Below are 22,072 nucleotides of genomic sequence, written 5' to 3'. Positions count from 1 at the left end.
ACTATCTTCCCTCCTTCCAAAGAAAGGCAGAAGAAACTTATTCAAGAGGTTTTTTTTCTGAGAGCATCAAAATAAACATTCGTTCTAGTTTCTTCCTTCAAGTTGTAATTTTTATGCAAGGAAGCTCTGAATACATCCATTCTCAGTTAGAACAGCCAAAGCTGAGTTTTTCATGAGGCATTTCAAACTCTTAGCAAAGTGGTGGGACTCCTTCCTGAAAACTATTGGAAGAGGATATGAAAAGTGAACGCAATCTGTACCTAAAAAATTCTCAAATGTATGTTCTTTATCTGTCTCATATGCTCTCCCTGTAATTTTGAATTTTAAATTAAGTTATGGTCTTTGAAAATAAGTGTCATTGTCTGCTAATCAAAATAAGTAATGTTTTCTTTATATCTAATGCAAAATTTGGGAAGCTTACCAGGCGAAGATTCTAGGATTTTAGAAAAAGTTTCAGGAAAGGACTTGAGGTCTTGCCATCTTTTTATACTTACATTGGCTGAGCTGTAGCAGTGCTGTTCTCAGTAACTTCCACCTATTTTACAATTTCAGTAACAGTTTCCTTGGCTTTGCTGTAGAAGTTATTCAAATTCTTAGTGGTAGAAAGCTCCTAATGCTTAACGTGAATAATTTTTGTTGCAGTTAGTCATGATCTTCTTGAGTTCTTTTCAATGGGCAAAGAAAAACAGATCACATCTTTTTTTTTATATCAGACATTTACATATCAAAGAATATTATAATGTCTTGCACTAATCTAATCTATAAGATGAACAGCACAGTTTCTATTACCTTTACATAAGTCATCATCTGTGAACATCCAATTGTCTTTGATGTTTTTAACTGACTTTTAATTGGTCTACATATGTCTTGATGTTCTACTGTCCCAAGACGTAGATACTTCTCTATTTGAAGATTTAGGATGAGTAGTTAGGAAAATACTCAGGGTTACTTTGTGTGATACTACTGTTGTATATGTGATGTATGTGAGTATAGCCGCTCTTTGCTGATAACTTGGATTTATATTGCAAGTTGTTTTAAACAGATTACTCTCTTTCTATAGAGCTTGTCTATCTTCCTCCTACGGTTTGCAATTCACAGATATATAAGAAGTTTGTTCTTGTCACTGAATTTGTTATATTTCAGGAAGTTACTCAAATTAGACAAGAAAACTTTGATTCTATATTTAAAAGCTGGGATGGGCCTCTCAAAGACTTAAAACCAAAAGCAGTAATGATATTTAGGTTAATGAAATAGTCTCTAATTCTGTTACATGAGAAGATATTAATGACAAATATATTATTATTCTTATGACAGTGCTCGGGAAAGGTGTACTTGTTCACACATGCTCACTTCATTTTTATTAAGAAAAACTGAATGTGTGTGAATATACCTTCACAGTAGGCTTTACAATAATAAATGTATTTTTGTCTAGATTAACACTCTTCATCTTGTTAGTGAAATTATTATGAGAATCTATATAGAAAGTCACACTAGAGTCCAGATATGGCACTCAACTCTTTGAGATCTGATGATACTTATTCTTAACAAATTCCTTTTGGAATTCCATTTCTTTGTTATCTCAGTTCTTATGGAAAAATTATTCTAATGGGTACTTGAATCATACAGACTATGTGTTATACTCTGGGAAGGCCTTTACCATTCTTTTGAAGGGACAGATTTTCCCTTTCTGAGTCTACTGCAGGCACAAATTCTCAAAGTGATTATTTCCAATTTTGAGACTGGTTTAGCTAGAGTTTCAGGGTGAATTTAACTGATCCCATTTTCATGAAAACTCTTCTTTTATGTGAAGATGATAAATAAGATCATGTTAAGGGCGGAAAAAAAAGACACACTTCATTTACACATTTTAACTGCAGTCTCTTAAAATCTGTTAATAATAGTGTGTTCTTCAGGTTCTGTAATCACGATGTTCCTAGCTCTTCCAACAGACAAATGTCATTGTGAATACAATATGAATGTTCTGGTTCTCTTCTCCAGCTCCTGCCCTTAATTATTAATATGTGAAATTATTCATATGTGAAATCTTAAAAATTCACATGTAGCGCATATACGTTTCTTAAAGCCTCTCTTTCCAAAGGCTTTCCCAATAAAATGTCTGGAATGTTGTGTCCAGGGTTATGCACCAATTTGGTACCTATTAATTCGTGTTCCAGGAGTGTGGAAGATCACTTTCCTATGGATTTAAAAAAGTGTAGTACTTTTCATGTAGAACAAATGTAGAACATTCTTGAAGTTTCTCTCCAATGTGCTGTGAACCATTAGTCTTCATTTGTTCTATAGAAGTTTTAACAGCTTTCATGATTAGGAAATGATACTTCTGGAAAAACAGGCTATAGGGTCATTGAAAGGGTGTTATCAACATCTGAGAACCTTTGCCTGCAAGGGTTTATGTAACTCTTTGGAAATAGCTGTTGTACAAATGGAAAGATAATAACTTTTTTAATACTGAAAAATATGTGAGTCCTAACTTCATGATAACCTTAGTAATTGATTTTCAACCATGTGGATCACAACAGAGAGTGGTGTGACTTTTCCACATCATCTTTGAAAGGCAAGTGATGTGAAGAGGCTTAGAGATGATCAGAAGTATCACAAATACTTAAAGAAAGTCTGACTATTGTGGTGTGATTAGCAAGTACAGAGAAGACCGTAAGATGGAGATGTCAGTGATATGTGCAGTCTCCTGGACAGAAGCTTCTTTGTTTGCCATCCACGCTAGTGATACACAGTGAGCAAGTAGAGCCAGGGTAAACAAACCAGAAGTGGATTCAAAACTTCACATTTTAAAGAAGGCTATGTCTCTGTCAATGCAATTAAAGTCTTTTTAAGGTTGATTGCATTATATAGGATTTGATAAGATACCAGTCAAGAATCACAGAAAAAAAAGGGTGTTTGCAAATTGCTACTGCAGTTGATTAAACTTCTTCCATACTCAGTGCCATTTACCAGTAGGAACCAATAGTAGAACTAAGAAATGTAGAGAACCAGCCCTATAATTATCGTCGGTGATCAGAATGACTGTTGCTGAAAGACTACAGAGGTATTGTTGGTGGCTGTGTTTGTTCTGTGTAGAGACTTCATTTCTTAGGATGGTACCTGCTTCTCAGCTGTGTTCGGTGTTATCTGGTTGACTATCCATATTTGATACAGCGACCTTCCTAAATCAGAAGAGAACCTCCTTTTATCTCAGAAAATGTATATATTCCTGCTATGTAAAGAGAGCATGCACAAAGTTCTTTTAGTGATACTATCTATGGAAAACCTACTACAGAAAGTCAGATTTATTTTTCTCCTGAATTACTGCCCAGCCCTAGATGTAGACTCAAAAATAAGAAACTTTGTTCATTCCTAGAAATAGTTTATGAAGATTTGTATATTATTTATTGCATTGACAGCATTTTGTAGAAACAAACCTCAGTCTGGGAATCTCAACTGGTTCAGCAAACTCATCATAACTGTCTGTGTATTCTTTAAGTTTTGGGGTTTTTTTTTCAGTTATCCCATCTTGGTAAAAATATTTTTTTTCTCAGACATATAATGGCCTAAGACTTCTCCCATAGGAAATAATCCAGACAGACTCCACCATTAATATACAAAGCCCTCTCTGTATAATGGGTGTAGTTTTCATAGGATTGTTAAGGTTGGAAAGATGTCCAGGATCATCTGCTCCACCTTTTAAGGAAAAACCATCATGCCAACTAAACCCTTGCACCTAGGTGCCATGTCCAGTCATTTCTTGAACACCTCCAAGAGCAGTGACTTCACCATGGGCTCCCTGGGCAGTCTATTCCCATGCTTACCCATCCTTTCAGTGAAGGAATTCTTCCTGAGATCCAACCTGAACCTCCTGCAGTGCAGTTTGAGGCCATTTCCTCTAGTTGCCTGAGAGAATAGGCTGATCCCCACCTGGTTACAACCTCCTTTCAGGTGGTTGTAGCGAGTGATTAGGTCTCCCCTGAACCTCCTCCAGGATAAACACCCTCAGCTCCCTCAGCTACTCCTCACAGGACTTCTGCTCCAGCTCTATTCCCCTTCTCCAGTCATGCTCCAACACCTCAGTGTCTTTCTTGTAGTGAGAACTGAACAAAGCATTCAAATCTTCACCAGTGCATAGTACAGGGGAGACAGTCCCTGCCTTGGTCCTGCTGGCCACACTATTGCTGATACAGGCCAGGTGTCTTTGGCCTTCTTGGCCACCTGGATATTCTGCTGGCTTTTGTCTAAAGTCTCAGTATTGAATAGAATGTGCTATGTATTCATCGTGTGACATCTGTTTGAAACTGCAAAGGTTTGTGGTAGGGTGAAACTGCTCAAGAATGCTTTGTATTTTTCAGTTTCTTTTCACCTCCGTACATAGGCCTTGTAGCTTCTGAGCTACAGTGTTGTAGTGAAGTAGTTGTTAGAGTTGTTTAACCATCATTAAACATCTCAGAAACATGTGAAGTTATTGCTGGAGCATATTCTTTTTAAATGCAGTTTATAGGCCTTACTATCAAAATGTTTCAAGAATTTCCCTTAGGAGGAAGGTATTTTTAAATACTTATTCGTAGTGCTGCCTAGGAGAGGCAAAACTTTACTTTTGTTTCTTCATTTACCGAATTCTAAGACTGTTCAGTGGAATGCAGTGAAATCCTTCTGGCCTCCTCAAGTCTGTTCAAAGATAAAAAGAACCACTTTATCTGTTGCTGCAGTCTTACTTTTCAACATAAGAAATGCCAAATTAATACCAAATCAGATCTTGTCATGTTTATCTAGAAGGTTAGGACAAAGGAGTATCAAATCTTTGTTTAGAAGTGTAACTCTGAAAAATAGTAAGTGTTCCATTGTTGCAACTTTAAAAGTATTTGTATAAGAGATAGTTCAAGATTAACATGTCTGTTAGTATTTCTTTGAAAAGTTCTGAGTTGCCTCTACTATTTGTAGAAATATCCTGCAGCTTCCTGAGTGGTAGTCATTACCATAAAAGAAATTAGTAGCTAAGGATTTCTGCTATACATAATATTTAATCTTGCAAATTAACTGAAGAAATGGTAGTTGTGGGGAGGAGCATAACAAGAATAGGAATCTGGTGAAGAGCAAGAGAGAAATCTTAGGGTGTAGTGAGAACTTTAGTGGTTGCTGAGTGTGGTATCTGATCTGTGGAAGGGAAGTAGAGTAGTAGAACAGTTTTGAAAATGGGGATGAGTCAAAACAAGGATTCCCAACTTTGTAGATGTTATGGACAGTATATGGATTTGTTGCTGAGGGCCGTGGAGGATTAAGATAAGCCCATGTTGTACCCTGCTCACTACATACAGAAGTTGTGGGATTTCTTACAGAGTGGTCGAGGGAGACAAAAGCATAGTAGTCTGTGTGAAGAGACCGTCAGTAAAGGCACACTTTTCATGTAAATGGGAGCTTTGACAGAGATAACTATTCTGTTTCATTCATCTATGGTTTGGTACATTGCTTAATGATTCTTAACACTTCCAAAAATATCCAGTAGAAATTTAAGATCCAGAATAAAGCTGCTTTCTTGTTTAGTGGTGTTTCTTGAGTGAAGCACATGGGACCTGTATTCCAGTTAATTTTTACTTGTTGTCAGAAGTGCTGACACTGCTTTCTACTAACTGAAAGATCAGTATTCCCCAATGGATGAATGGAATCTGAATGGTTGCTTTAAGAAGAGGACACTCTGTGTGTTCCCCACCTTGCACAGTATTCCATTCTAAGTCAAAACTATAGCTCAAAATTACAACTGGGACAAGTTGAAAATCTTATCTGTTTTTCAGACCTTTTTCTAGGCTAACAGTTACAGGAAGGTGATTAGTTAGAGGAATTAGAACTTCAAATGTAATTAATTGGAGAAATAATTTAATTAGAATTATCCCCTTTTAAAAATTTCTGTAGATACTCTCAAATCCTGGAAAGAGTACACATAGAAGCAGAAATTCATACATTAAACAAAAAAAGGAGGGAAGATAAGGCAGGGAATGGCAGAAAGATGTCTTTAGATAACTAGTGGTTTCCAGATAGTAATGAGTGGGAGGGATTGGAATAAATTTATCTAAAATAAAATTTTTAAAAAGAAAGGAAAGAAAAAAAAATGAACTGTCAGAATCCAAGTTAAGGTGGTTGTGTATGGGGGTTTTTGTTTTTTTTTTTTTTCTTTTTTTCTTTTTATTAAGAATGTGTGGCTGAAATTGCTAGCGCCTATACACTGATCATTAAGTCTTCATCACTGGACCTTAGTAAGAATCTTTTTGATCTTTCCTTTTTTCTGTCGTCAACTTGCTTTTGTTGATCATTTTCTAATAGCTGATATTCTGAACCTTAGATACTATTTTTATTTATTCTTTTTTGGTGGTGGGTTTTTTTTGGTTCCATCTTCTCTGAAATGATCCCTTCTCTACTTGCAGTGGACAGCTAAAATTCCTGGGAAATACACTGCAACTGTCTAGACTGCATCTTGATCTAGCAATGATGTGCTTCCTACCAATCTTATTTAGACCTTTTGTGAACACAGTTATATGTAGAAATACACATTAAAAGTATGCAGGTTATATTTAGTGTGTTTTTATATAAACATGAAACAACATAACTGTTCAGTTTTTCTGAATTATTATTCTAGGATCAAGACAACCTTTAATCCAACAATCTCAGCCTCCACCTTATTCATCACCTAGAGATGTTCCCCCAGACATATTGTTAGATTCTCCAGAAAGAAAGCAAAAGAAACAAAAGAAAATGAAGTTAGGCAAGGATGAAAAAGACCAGACTGAAAAAGCTGCAATGTATGATATCATTAGCTCTCCTTCCAAGGACTCCACTAAGCTTACATTAAGACTGTCTCGTGTAAGATCTTCGGATATGGACCAGCAGGATGATATGCTTTCTGGTTTGGAAAACAGCAGTGTGTCAGAGGGTGATATTCCTTTTAATGTGCAGTACCCAGGACAGACTTCTAAAACACCCGTTACTCCACAGGATGTTAACCGCCCACTAAACGCTGCTCAGTGTTTGCCGCAGCATGAACAGACAGCTTTCCTTCAGGCACAACAAGTGCCTGTTTTACAACAGAACACTTCAGTTGCTGCAAAACAACCTCAAACTCCTGTGGTACAGACACAGCAACAGGTTTCGCAACAAGGAGCTATAACGTCATATGATGAAGTAGAATTGGATGCATTGGCTGAAATTGAGCGGATAGAACGTGAATCAGCTATTGAAAGGGAGCGATTTTCAAAAGAAGTGCAAGATAAAGGTAAAAGGATTGTGTGTGTGTATATATACACTATATATTATATAAATATATATATATGCATATAAACCCCATATATATATATATATAAAGCTTCCTGTCATTGTCACATAGTTCAATTCTGTTTACTCAGTGTAGGTTCTTCTGCAACATTCATCTCCATTCCCTTCCAACAATGAACTGTAATCTTTTATATATGCATAGTCTGAGTATCTGATATTTGGGGTCTTAATGGATGGAAAGTGAAATTCTTCTTTCAAAATTCTTTTAAAATACTCTTACTTTGAGACTGAATGAAGTACAGTTGATATTGTTTATAGTTTCTAAAATCCCAGCAGTACCATAAATCAAAATTTGTAGTAAGTTTTGATAATTGTTTTATTAATCCATGTTGCCTAATTTAAGAAAATGCAGGAAATCTGTTTTATCCCACTTCTACTCATATCCCCATTTGGATTTAATGTGAAGGAGATGTTAGACTAAAATCACATCTGTTCTGTTCTTTCGAACGTAGTGTAACGATTGGGTAATATATACAAATATGTTGTCTCTAATGTTTGTTCAACTGGATATTAATTATTATGTAGGCATTAGAAACTTTAGAGAGTTACCATATAACTGTATGGTGTGTAGCACAGAACCAGGTGGGCCTCTGAAATGTTTTATCTTCACTTGGGTAGGTGCACTTGTTGTCTTAATGGATTTATTTGAATCTATCAATTTTTTTTTATTTTGACTTCTCTTTCTTTTTCTGTTGTTAACTGGTTTGAAGGTCTTTGGTTTCAGATGTATTTTATTAATTAGATAGTAATAATTTACCCTAAGTATTTTTCAGAATCTTCCTCTGCACCATGTTTAACTTCTGAGAAAAAAAGTCTTTTGTAGCATAATCCTAATTTGTTACTTACTCTCAAGAAAAGTCTTGCAGAATGGAAAATGGTGAAAATTCTGATTTTGGAAGTTCATGGATGAAAATGATTCATGTAGACATACTTACATGGAATGATTTTACACACAGTTTCGGTCTGTAACCAGTGGAGAGGGTGCAAATTTTCTCCCTATTCAAAGTGGTTTTTCACAATTTTTTGAGATGCCTGGGTAGTGAGGGGAGGATAGACTTTGTGCGTGTTTGTGTGTGTTTTATATGTGTTTGTGTGTTTGCAAACATGGTTGCAGTACTAAAAGGTTTAACTTCTAAACTATTTCTTATTTGGTAAATAAATACAATCTTTTAAGGAAAAACTATGAATATAAGGAGAAAAATTGTTCTCACCTCAGAAGATATATCTACTGATTGCTACAGTCTTAATTTCAATTTAATGAGATGGGGAATTTGTTTATTTGCTTAAATCTCTTCCATTAATTTTAAATTTATTGGAGAGATTGTAGTTTGTGGCCCAATACTTCAAAAGCTACATTTATGTCTGCAAACTTGAAATAGAATCTCTACCACATTTTATCTGAGAAGCAGCTGAAAAAATGCACAACAGGTTTCAAGCACTTTGATCAAGACTGAAAACACACTTTCTGTTTTGTTGTGGCTTTCAGAAAATGTTGAGCATTAGTTGTAAAGTTTGTTTACCACAATTACAGGGGAAAGGAGTGATTTTTATACTCTGACCTTTCCTGTTCACCACTCCTCAGTAACCATCTTCCCAAATACAGATTCTGACCTTATGGTTTCCCCTTACCTGCATCCTCTGGTAGGTCTCAGATCTTCCTGAATTCCTACAATTGCTATAAATCAGGTACAAGAGTTGCTGCCTTACACTGGGACAAATTATGGCTATTTATTCACTTGTGCTAAGTTGCCCCAATGATAGACAGCAGCGTTTTTTACCTTTGCCGTCTGGCTCTTGATGTTTCAGCCATGACTGCATAGTATTTAGTAGAAAGATTTTTAGCAGTCAGAACAGATTTCCTGAAAATGCTACCTTGGAGGATTGCAGTTCTTATTTTTTTTGGTAATGTTTTTGCCATTGCTTCTAAATTTATGCTATGTCTAGAAGCTGATACTCTCTGGGATTTTCTAGTTAGAGCTGTTTTGTTTTGTGAGGCTGCATGAGGAAGCATCTTCTGTTGTTCCTATAGGAATGTCTGTTAGAAACATATTCAATAACTTCTAAATATGTCATTCATTTCTGCAAAGCTGCATAGTGTATTTATATAAAAGCCTGGCATTTGTGCCTTTTCGTACATGTACTGTAACTTAAGATCACATTAGGTCAGGAAGAGAGCATGGGTGTAGGAAGTGCTCAGTCTAATTAGAGTGGGAGTGCATAGTGCCAGCTGATGCTTTACAATAGCAAGCGTCCTTTTAGTGAACTTACTCAAAATGCTAGCACATGCTAAAACCTGCATGAAAGCATCTTTGCTGCTTTTGTAACAGAGGCATGGGAATGCATATTATAGCCATACTGTGTTTTCTGTGTATATTCACGCTGGTTTCCATAAATTTCTATCATTAAAACAGTACTCAAAAGTTTGGATAGTAGATTAGTGGTCTCTTCTGTCCTTTATTTTAGACATAAAATCTCCGTAGTTCTGTATTTCATCACAAATTTTCAAAGGCTTTCTTTTTAACTATAAGGATTTGGTTGGACAGACATGTGCTTCTGAGGCTAATAACCAGTGGAGGATTTTATTTCAGAGAAGCTGCAGACATTTGGCGGGGGGGCATTCTTGCTGAAAATTATACAGCTTGGCTAACGTAATGCTAAGGTCTGGGGTTTTTTTGTTGTTTTTTTTTTTTTTTTAATGCTGAGGTCCTTTTATTATATTTGGTACTAGTGGGAAATGGGGATAGGAGCCTTGTGGTAATTATACTATTTTCTGTAATAAATCCTTGTTTCTAATAAAGCCGTTAAAATATTTAGCTTCCACTAAACAAAGTCTCTCACAGTGTGAAGCAGTCTGAGTTTCAAAAGAAGAATTAACCCAGGGTTAGAAGAAGTGCCTTCTTCTTTGACAAGCTGCTTACCTTTCTGAAATCTGATTCTCATGCTTTTGCTTTATGAAAAAGGTATCATTAGTGCAAAAATCACTAATGCAAAATCCTACAAATTTGGGATAGTGTGTGTCAGATATGCATAAGGAGTGATTTTATTATATAGACTTCCTTCCTCATGTCTAAGTGATTTTTGCAGCTTTGTTTTTATAATTCTATAATTTTGGCACTTGGATTAAGTGGAATGTGTCCTCATTGTATTCATGACAGAGACTGAAGTTTAGCAAGCTGTTTTCATCCTTGTCCTCTGTGTGGGAGGGCCGGAGTTCATCTCCTCTTTCTACTTTATCCATCAAGAAAGTCTCTCTACTGATTAATTCAACAAGTAATTTTTCTGTATCTTTTAGTGAGATTTTGAAGATTTAGGCATTTGACACCAAGAATTACATTCTAATACATCTCTTACATTTAATAGCTTCAGTACTGCTAAATAGTCCATGGAATGTGACAGAACTCAGATCTTCAGTTCGCATTATTCCTCTCACAATGGCCTCTATTCCTTCATCAGATACAAGATGTTCATCAATACTAGTTCATATCTTATCTTTTGAAAGAATGTGTAGTATTACAGATAGATCTAGCTATTATTTATCAAGACTCAGATGATCTTGAGTTGGAAAAGAAGTGATTCAAAAGGGATATTAGAGAAGTGGATTGACTTTTTTTCACAACAGTTGACAGGTAAGCCATCTTCTGTCTAGTTACATTGTGATATTTTGATGATATAATTTCTTCATAAGGGTAGTGAAACTTAATTCACTCTTTCTTCTCTTCTAACTACTGCTGGTAGTCACACTTCCTGTACTACTTGGTGCTGTTGAAGGCTTTTGAAACAAGGAAAGGTCTTCTGAACCAGTTTTGTTCCCTTAAATGAAATTGTACTTTGTTCACATTCTGAAGTTGGCTACTCCAAGAAACTACAGGAAATCCTATGAAGTATTAGAAATTGTCTCAGGAATTTCTGTTGTTCTCAGGCATGTTTTTTTCTGGAAGATGGAAATGAGAAGGGAGAAATTTCATTTTGGTAACCTCAGTTCTTTGCATTAACTTGCTCTTTGCCATTATTCAGGTACAAGTGGCTTATTTCTGTGTGTAGTTAAGTAGTTCAAAGTTAGTCCATCACTTTTAGACTAAACCTTTCCGAGAATGTTACATTAAGTTCTTCTTCTTTTTCAAGATTCAGACCAGCTACAGAATTAATTTTCAGATACAAAGTTTATACATTAAGATCTTTCATGCTTTTCTAAAACCTCCAAGTACTGTGAAACAAAAAAGTTAAGCATAGTAATGCTAAAAGGAGTTCAGAGTCTTTTTAGTGACAGGAAAAGGGAAAATAATCTTGAAAATTACATAAAATCCCAGAAAGTAACCCATCTTTTTCAGATACTATTTTGCAAATTGGTTTAGCTTTTTTTTTTTTTTTTCATATTTGCTGTGTTTTATTCTGAGCTCTTCCATACACAGAATTGTGTTGCTAGGGTTTTGGCTTCTTCAGAGATACTTTTGTATAATACAGCTGTCTTAACAGACTGAGGAGTTCTGCTTGTAAAAGACACTGTTTTCAGGCATTTGTGAGAAGAGTAATGAAATCATTAACCATTTCATTGGGAGGCTATTTTTTTTTAACTTAAAAGCATTAGAAATTTTTTTTAATGAGACAAACCAACTTGTATGGGTGTGTTTTTCCCTATATATTTTACCCTGAGGATCCATTTTACACACTTCTTTGGAATCTCACTGTGGATTCTTTGAATTAGGAAGAAGTGAATATGTAATAACTTTATTTTCAATAATTGGATCAGTTAGGGGGCATTTGGATGCCTGCTGTGGGCCCTTCTTTTTTTGGTTCGTTCCAAGCCCTTAACAGCAGAGACACACACATCCCAAGAGTGTGAATCTGCCGGAGCAAAACTCTCAAATCTACAGTTATAGGTAAGTAACCTTTTTCTCTTACCTTTTAAGTTCTTACCCAGCTCCTCTCCCTTTCTCCTCATTACCCATCTCCCCCATAAAATTACCTAAAGAGAAAACTAATGGAAAAATACTATTAAGAATGAAAAGTTTGTTTGTGTCTAATTCTATATACCAACTAATTAAGTGATGGAATGAGTAATTATAACCAGTATATTAGAATTAATTTCCAAAAATATGTTGTAGGGAGCTTATTTCCTTAAAAATGGAAATTACAAATGCAAGTAGTAATTTGTATAGTAATCTTGCAGATTGCAGTCATTAATATCAGAAGGTGAAGAGATGGAGTGTGAAAGATAAATAACTGGGTGTCTGTGTAGTAGAATGTGAGACTTAGGTACTGTGTTTTGTGTATGCATGCTTTCATTAGGTCTGGGTTTTGTAGTGTGCTGTAATAGCTGAAACTGGCGTCTTATATAGCTCTTCCAAGAAAAACCAGCTTGGCAGCCTCTGGGTCCTATAAGAGACAAATTTTCTGTTTGTGTGTGTTCAGACATGTTTTAAGAAAAGCAAGGGAAAGAAATCACTGTTTTATTAGAAGAATTGCAATGAAATGTTGCAATGTTTACACCTATCTGTGTGAAGTTACTTCCTTTTACAGTTTTTATAAAGATTAAAATACTTAACAAATGAAAAGCTTTCTTTAAAAAAGGTAGGATATTTATTTGTGTTCATATGTAACATTAATCAAAATTCCCTTATTTATCTCAAGTTGTATTTTAAATAAAGTAGTGCAGAAAACTGATCTTGTAAGAAGGTGTAGAAAATAACTAAACTGTAGCAGTTTAGCGAGAAACATTGTTTGTTTCAGTCTGCACTCTACACTAAGGCTAGAAAATTCAATATAAATTGCATGCAATGTATACCCTTGATTGTACCTGTTGAAGGACAGGATTTATGATAATCTTAACCCAGTAATGACTTACATTCTGGGACAGCCATTTCTCTCTAATGGATTTAAATCTGGATAAAGAAATGGCATGAGTAGTTAATAAACCCTATTAAAAGCTTAATCCCAGCATTCCTGTAGTTCACAGTCACTAAGTTCATGCTGACATCAACCTAAGAGGACTTTTTTTTTTCACTGTCATTGAATATAAATGTTACTAATCTAGTTAATTTATGATATATTTGAGTGCAAGGCAGAACAAAATCAACAGTTGGAAGGGGGAAGGGAAAGTCACTGCTTGTTTCTAATGTTTTCTGTCTATACAAATTAATTAAAATCTAATTGGATATGTGAGCTGTGATACCTAAGTAGTTTTCATTAAGTCTCATGTCAGTGTGTTGTATTTTTCTTGTTGAATTAGATGCTGCACTGGGTATTTCAAATTAAGTGCACTTCAGGTTTTGCTCAGATACTGAGTTTGCAAAACTGTAATTTTGCACAAAATCACATGGATAAAACCCCGTGTATATGCTGAAAAATCTATCTCGTAAATAAATTAAAGCTATATAGTTTGTGAAAGCAATATTAAATTCAGGGGGCTTTTAAGTTACAGCTTCCAATCTCAAAACAAATGTAGATATTTGATTATACTTTCCTGCAGTTAAATTTTTGTTATTTCCTGGTATAGTATTTATTTGGTTTACTGTAATTGACAGATAATAGTAAGTAAGCAGACATCCTTAAACAGAAAAATTCATAAGACAATATCATGATTGTGTTATTGCTGTATTTAAGAAAACAAGCAAAACTTAAGAATCTTCATTTTTTATAGTCTTCTACAACTTAAGGCATGTCAGGGATCGCTGTAGCATTTTTGTTTTTTGAACTGAGTGAGTTTAAATGTCCCTTCTGATGGGATTTTTTGGACAATGACCAGAAATTTGATCAAGGCTTTTAACAGGTTGCTAAAGATCAGCAGGTATTCTGAGATATTTGCCCTCACTCTACTGGCAGGTCATCCACTGGTACCATTGAAGTAATTTTAAAGATTCTTAGTATACAGATTAGATTCATGTGGTCTACAGAGCACTGTTGGCTGGAGGGGACAGGGCACTTAGACAACTTTAAAGAGATCTGTGAAAAATAGCTAAGAAAAGGAAACAGTTGACAGTAGACATATGTTTCTTATTTGAGCATTTAGCTATGTGTCAGTTTTGAAAATTTCTAATCTTGTTTGCTATTTTAGATAAGATTATAATTTTTCTCTGTCTGACCTATCTCTGATGTTGTTAAAAAATAGGTTTTACAATATGTAATAACCTCTTTGGACTAGTATGTTTGAGCTAAATTCATTAATTAGTGATATGATTAAATAAGTGCTATTTCAAATAAGTGGGAGCATACCCCAGTAATCTCTAATATGTGAGATTAGAACACTTAGAGGTTTAAAGATGTTAAACTCTTAAAGGTTATCCTCTACAAAAATTCATACTTTCAATTGCCATTTAAATGATTCATCTAGAATTCAGCATTAGAGGATCAATCTTTTTTGTGTCTCTGAAGAGGAGAGCATTCACATTTAACCATTTTGAATATAAAGTCTCCTACTGAGTCTCTTGCAAGGTGTAAATGGGGAAGCAAAAATTTATCTGTTATATCTATTTATAAGTATACCAAACAGTATTAATAGAGGGAAGTGTTACCATTCAGCTAAAAGGAAGCTTAGCAACAATGCTCATGGTTATTATTTAAACTTATTACCTTTTCATAGATGCTTACAAAAGGCCCATTTTAATTTGCTAGGCCAAGCAGTTCTAGAACTGAGTATCATCAAATTATACTCAATTGTTTAAAGTTTTTTTCTGGGATTATGGAAATCATCAGACTTGCAAGGAAGCAGTAACATGGAGGGTTGCAGCACTAATTATATCTTGACTGCTGCTTTGGAAAGATTCCAGGGCAAGTAAAAGAATAGATACACATTTACAATACAGCTCTCCTCATCCACCTGCTATTTCTAACACTTCCTCAGCTTCCAAGAGTATCTGTTTTCAGGATGAATGTTCTTCAAATCATGATTGCCTTGTAGTTTCAGCAGAAATGTATCTCAGGCTGTCAGTAATTATTCCAGTGCAATGTGGTTACTTGCACAAAGGTTCCGCAGTAATTAATTAATTAATTAATTAATTTCTAAATCTTAAAGTACTAACAGTTTTAATACACAGATATTTCCAAAGGTGAAGGCCATAACCTGTCTCCAGGAATACTGTTTGTAAGAGGATTGGTGGGAAATTACTTCTTGGAAATCCAGCTAATTTTTTTCCCATGTAAAGCTTGTGGTTCCTGTAATGTTTTGTTTCTTGTGCCACAGTGAATAATTTTGTTTGATAGAACAGCTGTACTATAGTTTTTACTATAAAGTAGTTTATGGTCTTGCTTTGAGTTCCTAGGTGCTGCCTTTTAGTGAGTATGTTGCAGGGTGCAGAGAATATTCTTATGAATTTGCCAAGTCAAAAGGATTCATACATAGAGTAACTGTTCTCTGAACTACCATAGATTTGTTGAAGGAATTGGTATATAAACATAAGTATATTTTTGAATATATCTACAACCTCAGAGAAAGGTGGAGGAGTGAATAATGGTTTTAAAAGGAATCTGAAGGCAATGAACTTATATACCAAATCATTAATATGGTCAGAAAGCTCTTCTCTAACTTAATACATATTCCTTTTACTATGAAAACTGCTGCAAAGATGGAAGCAAAAACATTCTGATCACACTTTATAGGACTAAAGAGATTGTGAGCCAACATATTTGAAACTGCAACAAGCTTTAGATCTAGGTCTGTAAGATTTCAGAGAAAGACATTGGTCTGATATTTTGGTGAAGTCCTAGATCCCCATATTAAAAAAAAATACTACTGTCTATGGAATGAAGTAAATGAAGCTTGAATACTGATGCCTTGAAGGATATGAAGTATATTTCAGTGGATATTGTAAAAGTTCATCTGTTCATTTTGGGACTTACGACTTAACAAAGCAGCTATAAGCAAACTTGCATATATGTGACTGTAAAAGAGAAGATCTGAAGACATCTGTTTTAAGAGGTTTACTACTCTCTTCTCACCTCACTGATACTCGTATAGCTGAAAGTGAGTTCAAGATTTTACAAAGCCCTCAAAACCCAATGGTATGTTTCAGCTTTCAAATTTTTGCAGCTATTATGGCAACTTAAGGAATGTTTGTATTTATTCAGTGGGTTTGTTTCCTTATGTTTTATGAAGGCAGTGGTGCTATGTATTCATCCTACCTTTTTGCCCTAGTTCAACTGGATATTTTCTTATACTCAGGACAGCTATTTTTGTCTGAGATCAAGAATCCTTACAGAGGCAAAACAGTAATGACTCAGTCTAGTTTTGAGGCTCACTTTCAAGATGCCCTGGAAATAAGAAGAAATCTGTGAGTGATCTGTAACTCTGTCTGCAATCACCTTGCCATCTGAGAAAATAAGCTATGAAGGTGTCCCTTTCTTCTCAGGCAAGATGTCAAGTTATTAAAACATCTGTATTCTAATGTCAAGAGAAATGAAGAATGTGCATCAGAAGAGCTATATATTTAGAGGGAATATGTATGCCAAGTTGTGATGTGATCATCTACTTGTGTTCTCAACTTACAAGTTGACATTTTGGATGATGAAGAACAGCAAGATGTTGAGCCTGGTCACTTACAGAAGTCCAAGCAAGAAAAATGGCCCTACTTGAATTGTTTTGGTTGTTTGTTCTTGGTGCCTTCAGCATGAGGGCTCTGAAAGGTGAGTTTTGGTTGATCCAGCTACAGCATCACAGCTCGTGGCCATCTGCTCCTATAATAGGCATAAAAAAGGAAAGCATTTTCTTGCTTAAAACTGAATAATTCAGCCTGGTAGGTTAATGCAAACCACCTTCACTAGTGCTTTATGTTGATACATTAGACAATGAAATATAGTTGTGGAAATATGAAGGCATGTTCCCTTCTGCTACAGGTGATAACTTCAGTTAAAGAAATGGGACAGATAATGAATAATGGTAATGTCTTAAAGACTACTGTTAGACCCACCATCAGAGCCTTACAGGACTTTTTTCAGTGTGCCTGGCATTTCTGGACTAAAATGACAAGGCTGATCCAACTTTCTCATAAGAATGCAAGCTTCTGAACTTAGATTTCAAAATGTAAAAAGTTTTAATTGAGAAGTAAGGTAATGATGTGTGTGTATGTATGTATATTTGTTCTAATCCATAGTTAAGAAAAAATTAACTATGTAAGTCCCCATATGAATCCAGCAGTTGCTGTAGCACAGAAAAAGCAAAAATCTCCAGGCTGCATCTTTGACTTGGAAAATTCATTTTGCCTCATATGTCTATCATAAAGTTGGCATTCATTCCTACAGGCTTTTATTGAGCTTTCCAAAGTTCTTTATTTGCAGTTGATCAGTTTCTTAATGGAGTGTTTTTTTTATCTGTCTTTACTGTCTTCCAGCCATTAAATCTTGTACAAAATTTTTGAGATTTAGAAAGTTAGAAATAATCAAAACAGATTTGAGGATGGAAACGATGGGGGGAAAAGCCTGTTCACATCACTGGAATTGACCATGTTACTGTTTGTTATTGTGGCCTAATTTTAATTTTGGGAGTGATCCTTCAAAGTGTTTCTAAATAAAAATCTTCTAAAAGTTTACAAGAAATTAGAATTCATATGTTGTAATCTTGGTTTACAATTCCAGGGGACTGTGTGAGTTTTTCCATAGACATTTATTTCCCTGTTTCTTGACTGCATCCTCCTTACTGTTCATTCACCTGCTCTGAGTAGGAGAGCTGGTTCATTTCATCTGGTGATAAGGCATCACAAACTTAGGCACAAAGTACGGTGTTTTTCTTACTTTGCATTTGTGGTCTAGGCATTTTGACAATAGATCTATGTTTAGTATTTCCTTAAGACTTACTTATATTCCCTGATTTCAGAGAATGTTTTTGTTTTGTTTTTTGGGGGATTTTTTTTGGTTTTTTTCGTTTGTTTTTTGTTTGTTTTTTGGTTTTTTTGTGGGTTTTTTTGTTTGTTTGTTTGGTTGGTTTGGTTTAGTTTGGGTTTCTTTGTTTGTGGTTTTTTGTTTGTTTTTTTTTTTTATTAATGACAGTGGAGTAATTTTGGAGTAAGTTGGAGTCATAGCTGAGAAATGAAAATATAAGCCATAGTGCAGTAAGGCATTTAGTTTTCATGGCAGAAATTATTTTTATTTCGAATTCTGTGTTGTTAATATAAATGTGTTGTGGTTTTATATGGGTAGAATATATTCTTCTGTATACTTCCTTGTGCTTCTCATTTATATGCATTCTACCAAATTACAGCATGTGTGGTTGATTTAATTTTTCTGTATTCTGCTCCTAATGATTTTTTAGTGTAAACTGAAAGGCTTATTTGCAGAGTCAGATTCTTCACAGAAAATGATCACTATACTTTTTCTTTCATCTGTACAAAGCATTCTGATTGCAAAGGGGAAGTTACTCAAAATTTAAGTGTGCAGCGCCCCCCTCCCCCCCCCCACCTAATGTACACATGTTAAGGTATGGACTTCAACCCTTGGTGTACTACTTTGCTTCAAAGAGAAGCATGAAGTGGCGGAATGGTTGCTTTATCAGTTTTGTTCATTGTTTGTGTATTCCCTGTCTAAAATATGTGTGAAGTCCAGCTGATCCACTGAACCAAGTTGGGAAAGCCTCTGTCATAGTCATTGCAGATCCTTGCTTAGTACATGTGTAATAAAGCAGGTTGAATCTGCAGAAGATATCTTTTATAGTAATATTCCTCAAAAACTAGTTGTGGGGCTGCACCTTAACTTTGACTTTTCAGACTTCTGCTTCAAATGTAATTTAGTAGTTTGGGGTTTTTTTTAAATGGGATGGGTTTTTTTTGGTTGTTATGTATTGCAGCTGCTATATTGGGGGGGTTCTCTTGGGAATTACACAGGGCCTTTGATTTTATATGTTTTGAAGGAGGACTTTTTATTGATTAACAGGCATTTGTGGGAGACTGATAATGAATGGTAGTCTGAATACATGAAAAAGTATTAGTTAGAGAAGTCCTATTCTTGCTTTTAAATTCTGTCTGTTGATTTTGTTATGTGTGCACATCCATGCTGAAAAGGATTAACTGTGGGAGTGGAAGGGAATGGATATTCTTCTTTGGACATTTATTAGTTTTTATATATAATTTGTGATTTTTTTCTCTTTTCACTTGCAGATAAGCCTCTGAAGAAGCGAAAACAAGAAAACAAACCACCAGAGGCTGGAGGTGGTACTGGAGGAAATAGAGCAGCTTCTCAGGAGACAGGCTCTGCAGGAAATGGGGCAAGGCCAGCATTGATGGTTAGTATTGATCTGCAGCAAGCAGGAAGAGCAGACTCTCAGGCAACAGTAACTCAGGATTTGGACACCATCAAAAAACCTGAAGAAATTAAGCAGTATAATGATGGGTTTGTGTGCATTCCCCAAGAAGACACTGTTGGAGTTCTTAAGTTTAAACCTGAAAACCATCCAGAAATCTTTAGAAAAAAGTCTGACTTTGAAAGTCAAAAGACAGATATTCAGCAAAATGAAAACAGACAAACGGAATTCCAGCAAAATGAGAGCAGACGGTTGGAAAGTAAATACAATGAAAGCAAGCAGTTAGAAGTGAAACATGAAAGCAGACAAATGGAAATGAAACAAAATGAGAGCAGACAGACAGAACTGAAACAAAACGAGAGCAGGCAAATGGAGATGAAACAAAACGAGGGAAAACAGAATAATGGCAAACAGGAAATACGGCAGAGGCCAGAAACACCGAAACAGAAGAGTGAAGGCAGACCTGAAACACCAAAACAGAAGAATGAAGGGAGGCCTGAAACACCAAAACACAAAAATGATAATAAGAGGGACTCCAGTAAGCCTTTGTCAGACAAGAAAATTGAAATATCTCGGCACAAACTAGATGTGAAGTCTGATCCTTCAAGGATGAAACCTGAAAGTCGACCTGATCCAACAAAACCGAGGCCTGATGGGCGCTCAGTTTCTGATACACCAAGGCGTGACCATGATAGCCTTAAACAAAGATCTGAGGACAGAGGGGAGTCAGAGAGATACAGGGGAGATCCATCCAAGATTAGAAGGCCTGAATATTTGAGATCCTCAAACAAAAATGAACATGATTCTAAGCATGGTGTTAAATCTGATGGTTCAAAACCTGAGAAATTTGAAAGGAAATATAGGCATGAGTCTGGTGATTCAAGGTTTTCTTCTGGGGATCAGAAATCAAGACCTGACAGCCCTCGTATTAAACAGGAAGGTAAAGGGGATTCTAGCAAATCAAGACCTGATAAACCTGGTTTTAAGTCACCAAACAGCAAGGATGAACGAAGGACAGATGGTAATAAGAGTAAAGTAGATAGTAATAAAGCACATGGTGACAATAAAGCAGAGTTTCCCAGTTATTTGTTGGGGGGAAGATCTGGTGCATTAAAACATTTTGTCATTCCAAAAATCAAGCGTGATAAAGATGGCAATGTTACTCAGGAGTCAAGGAAAACTGAATTTAGAGGTGAACATAAGGACAAAGTAGAGAAGATTGGGCTAGTTGAAGATCTAAATAAAGGAGCTAAGCCTGTAGTTGTCCTTCAAAAGCTTTCTTTGGATGATGTACAGAAATTTATTAAGGACAGAGAAGATAAATCAAGGGGCTCTTGTTTTAAACCTAACAAGAACAAGTCATCCAAACCTAATAAAGGTAAGATTTTTTAAATATTAATTGCATTATATCTTTTACACTCGAGTTCTTGTAGATTTTCTGTATGGTGAGAAATAAAGTTAAACTAGTCTTAGGACTTGTCATTATCAGAAATCTTGCTACGAATCTACCTGAAATAATTTATTTACTTCAGTACAGGTACTTAATCTGGCAACACTTAAGTGGTTTTACAATGTACTTCAGCTGCATTAGTTTTATATGGTAATTTATCCATGAAATGAACTGTTGTATGTATAATTTTACATGATTTGGGTGTGTCTGTATAAAGGACTGCCACAACTGTAAACAGTGTGGCTGGAAGGATGGGAAACACTAAGTATGCAAGCCCTGAGATTCTTTTATATATTTAATTTGAAGGGAAATGGTTTTTTCCAAAGGATGTTTTAACATGGTGGTAGAAAGAACATAGTTGCAAGGACCCATCTACCTCTTTAACACTGTAAAATACAAGTCAATTGAGGAGATTCCATTCCTGAGACTTTGTGACAATAGACTTGGAAAAACGTTTGGTCTCTAGGAGAATTCATGTATCAATGTCTCTAGTGTCCATTATATGCAGAAAGAAGAAAGCTGAACAATTAGCTGGCATTTTGAAATTAGTAACACAGACAGGAAATAGTTTAGAATAGCTTGTAGGTTTGATATTTAACGCATTGTGTCTTCTACAGATTTAACACTTCTTTTCAATGAGATTGCTTTTCTTTTTGGTGCTTTCACTTAGGCTTCTTTGGTTTCAGACTGAAGTAGATAATTTCACATTGTGAAATCAGTGTTACTAACTGGTCAGGTTTCCTTTTTTAACATTTAATATTTAAAGAATTTAAGTTTCATATATAATCATGTTTATGGAATCGTTATCTTAAAATAGACAAATCAAAAGCCAGAGGAAAGGTTTACAGCTATATGCAGGATGATGTATAGATCCATTTCCAGGTAATTAATGAGTTCAAGATTAAAACATTTTCTTACACAGCTGATCTGGTAAGAAATGATGTAGAAAAAATCTTGGTGAATGTATAACTATTTTATGTACACCTTTAAAGAGGTGTCTGTATCATTAATTTCTTGTGCTATGCCTGTTTTCTATCTACTAACCTGTTTATATTAACTCTAAAAAGCCTTCATAATAA

General features: G+C 35.2%; 1 protein-coding gene across 7 annotated transcripts in view; it reads left to right on the top strand.

Annotated features, from left to right (window-relative positions):
- Positions 1–22,072, top strand: part of NIPBL (NIPBL cohesin loading factor) — a 133,833-nt gene that overhangs the window by 56,313 nt on the left and 55,448 nt on the right. For 3 of the 7 annotated variants that reach the window (XM_062512901.1, XM_062512900.1, XM_062512902.1), the window contains exons 9-10: positions 6,632–7,264; positions 19,401–20,921. The exons of 1 other annotated variant lie outside the window; for it this stretch is intronic. In XM_062512901.1, the coding sequence (XP_062368885.1) occupies positions 6,632–7,264; positions 19,401–20,921 (2,154 nt within the window). The remainder of the gene's footprint in view (positions 1–6,631; positions 7,265–19,400; positions 20,922–22,072) is intronic. 3 more of the 7 variants (XM_062512905.1, XM_062512904.1, XM_062512903.1) reach the window with 2 other exon arrangements.

The sequence above is a fragment of the Cinclus cinclus genome, chromosome Z, assembly GCF_963662255.1.
Source record: "Cinclus cinclus chromosome Z, bCinCin1.1, whole genome shotgun sequence".
Taxonomy (NCBI): domain Eukaryota; kingdom Metazoa; phylum Chordata; class Aves; order Passeriformes; family Cinclidae; genus Cinclus; species Cinclus cinclus.
This window is presented reverse-complemented; position numbering and strand designations above follow the sequence as displayed.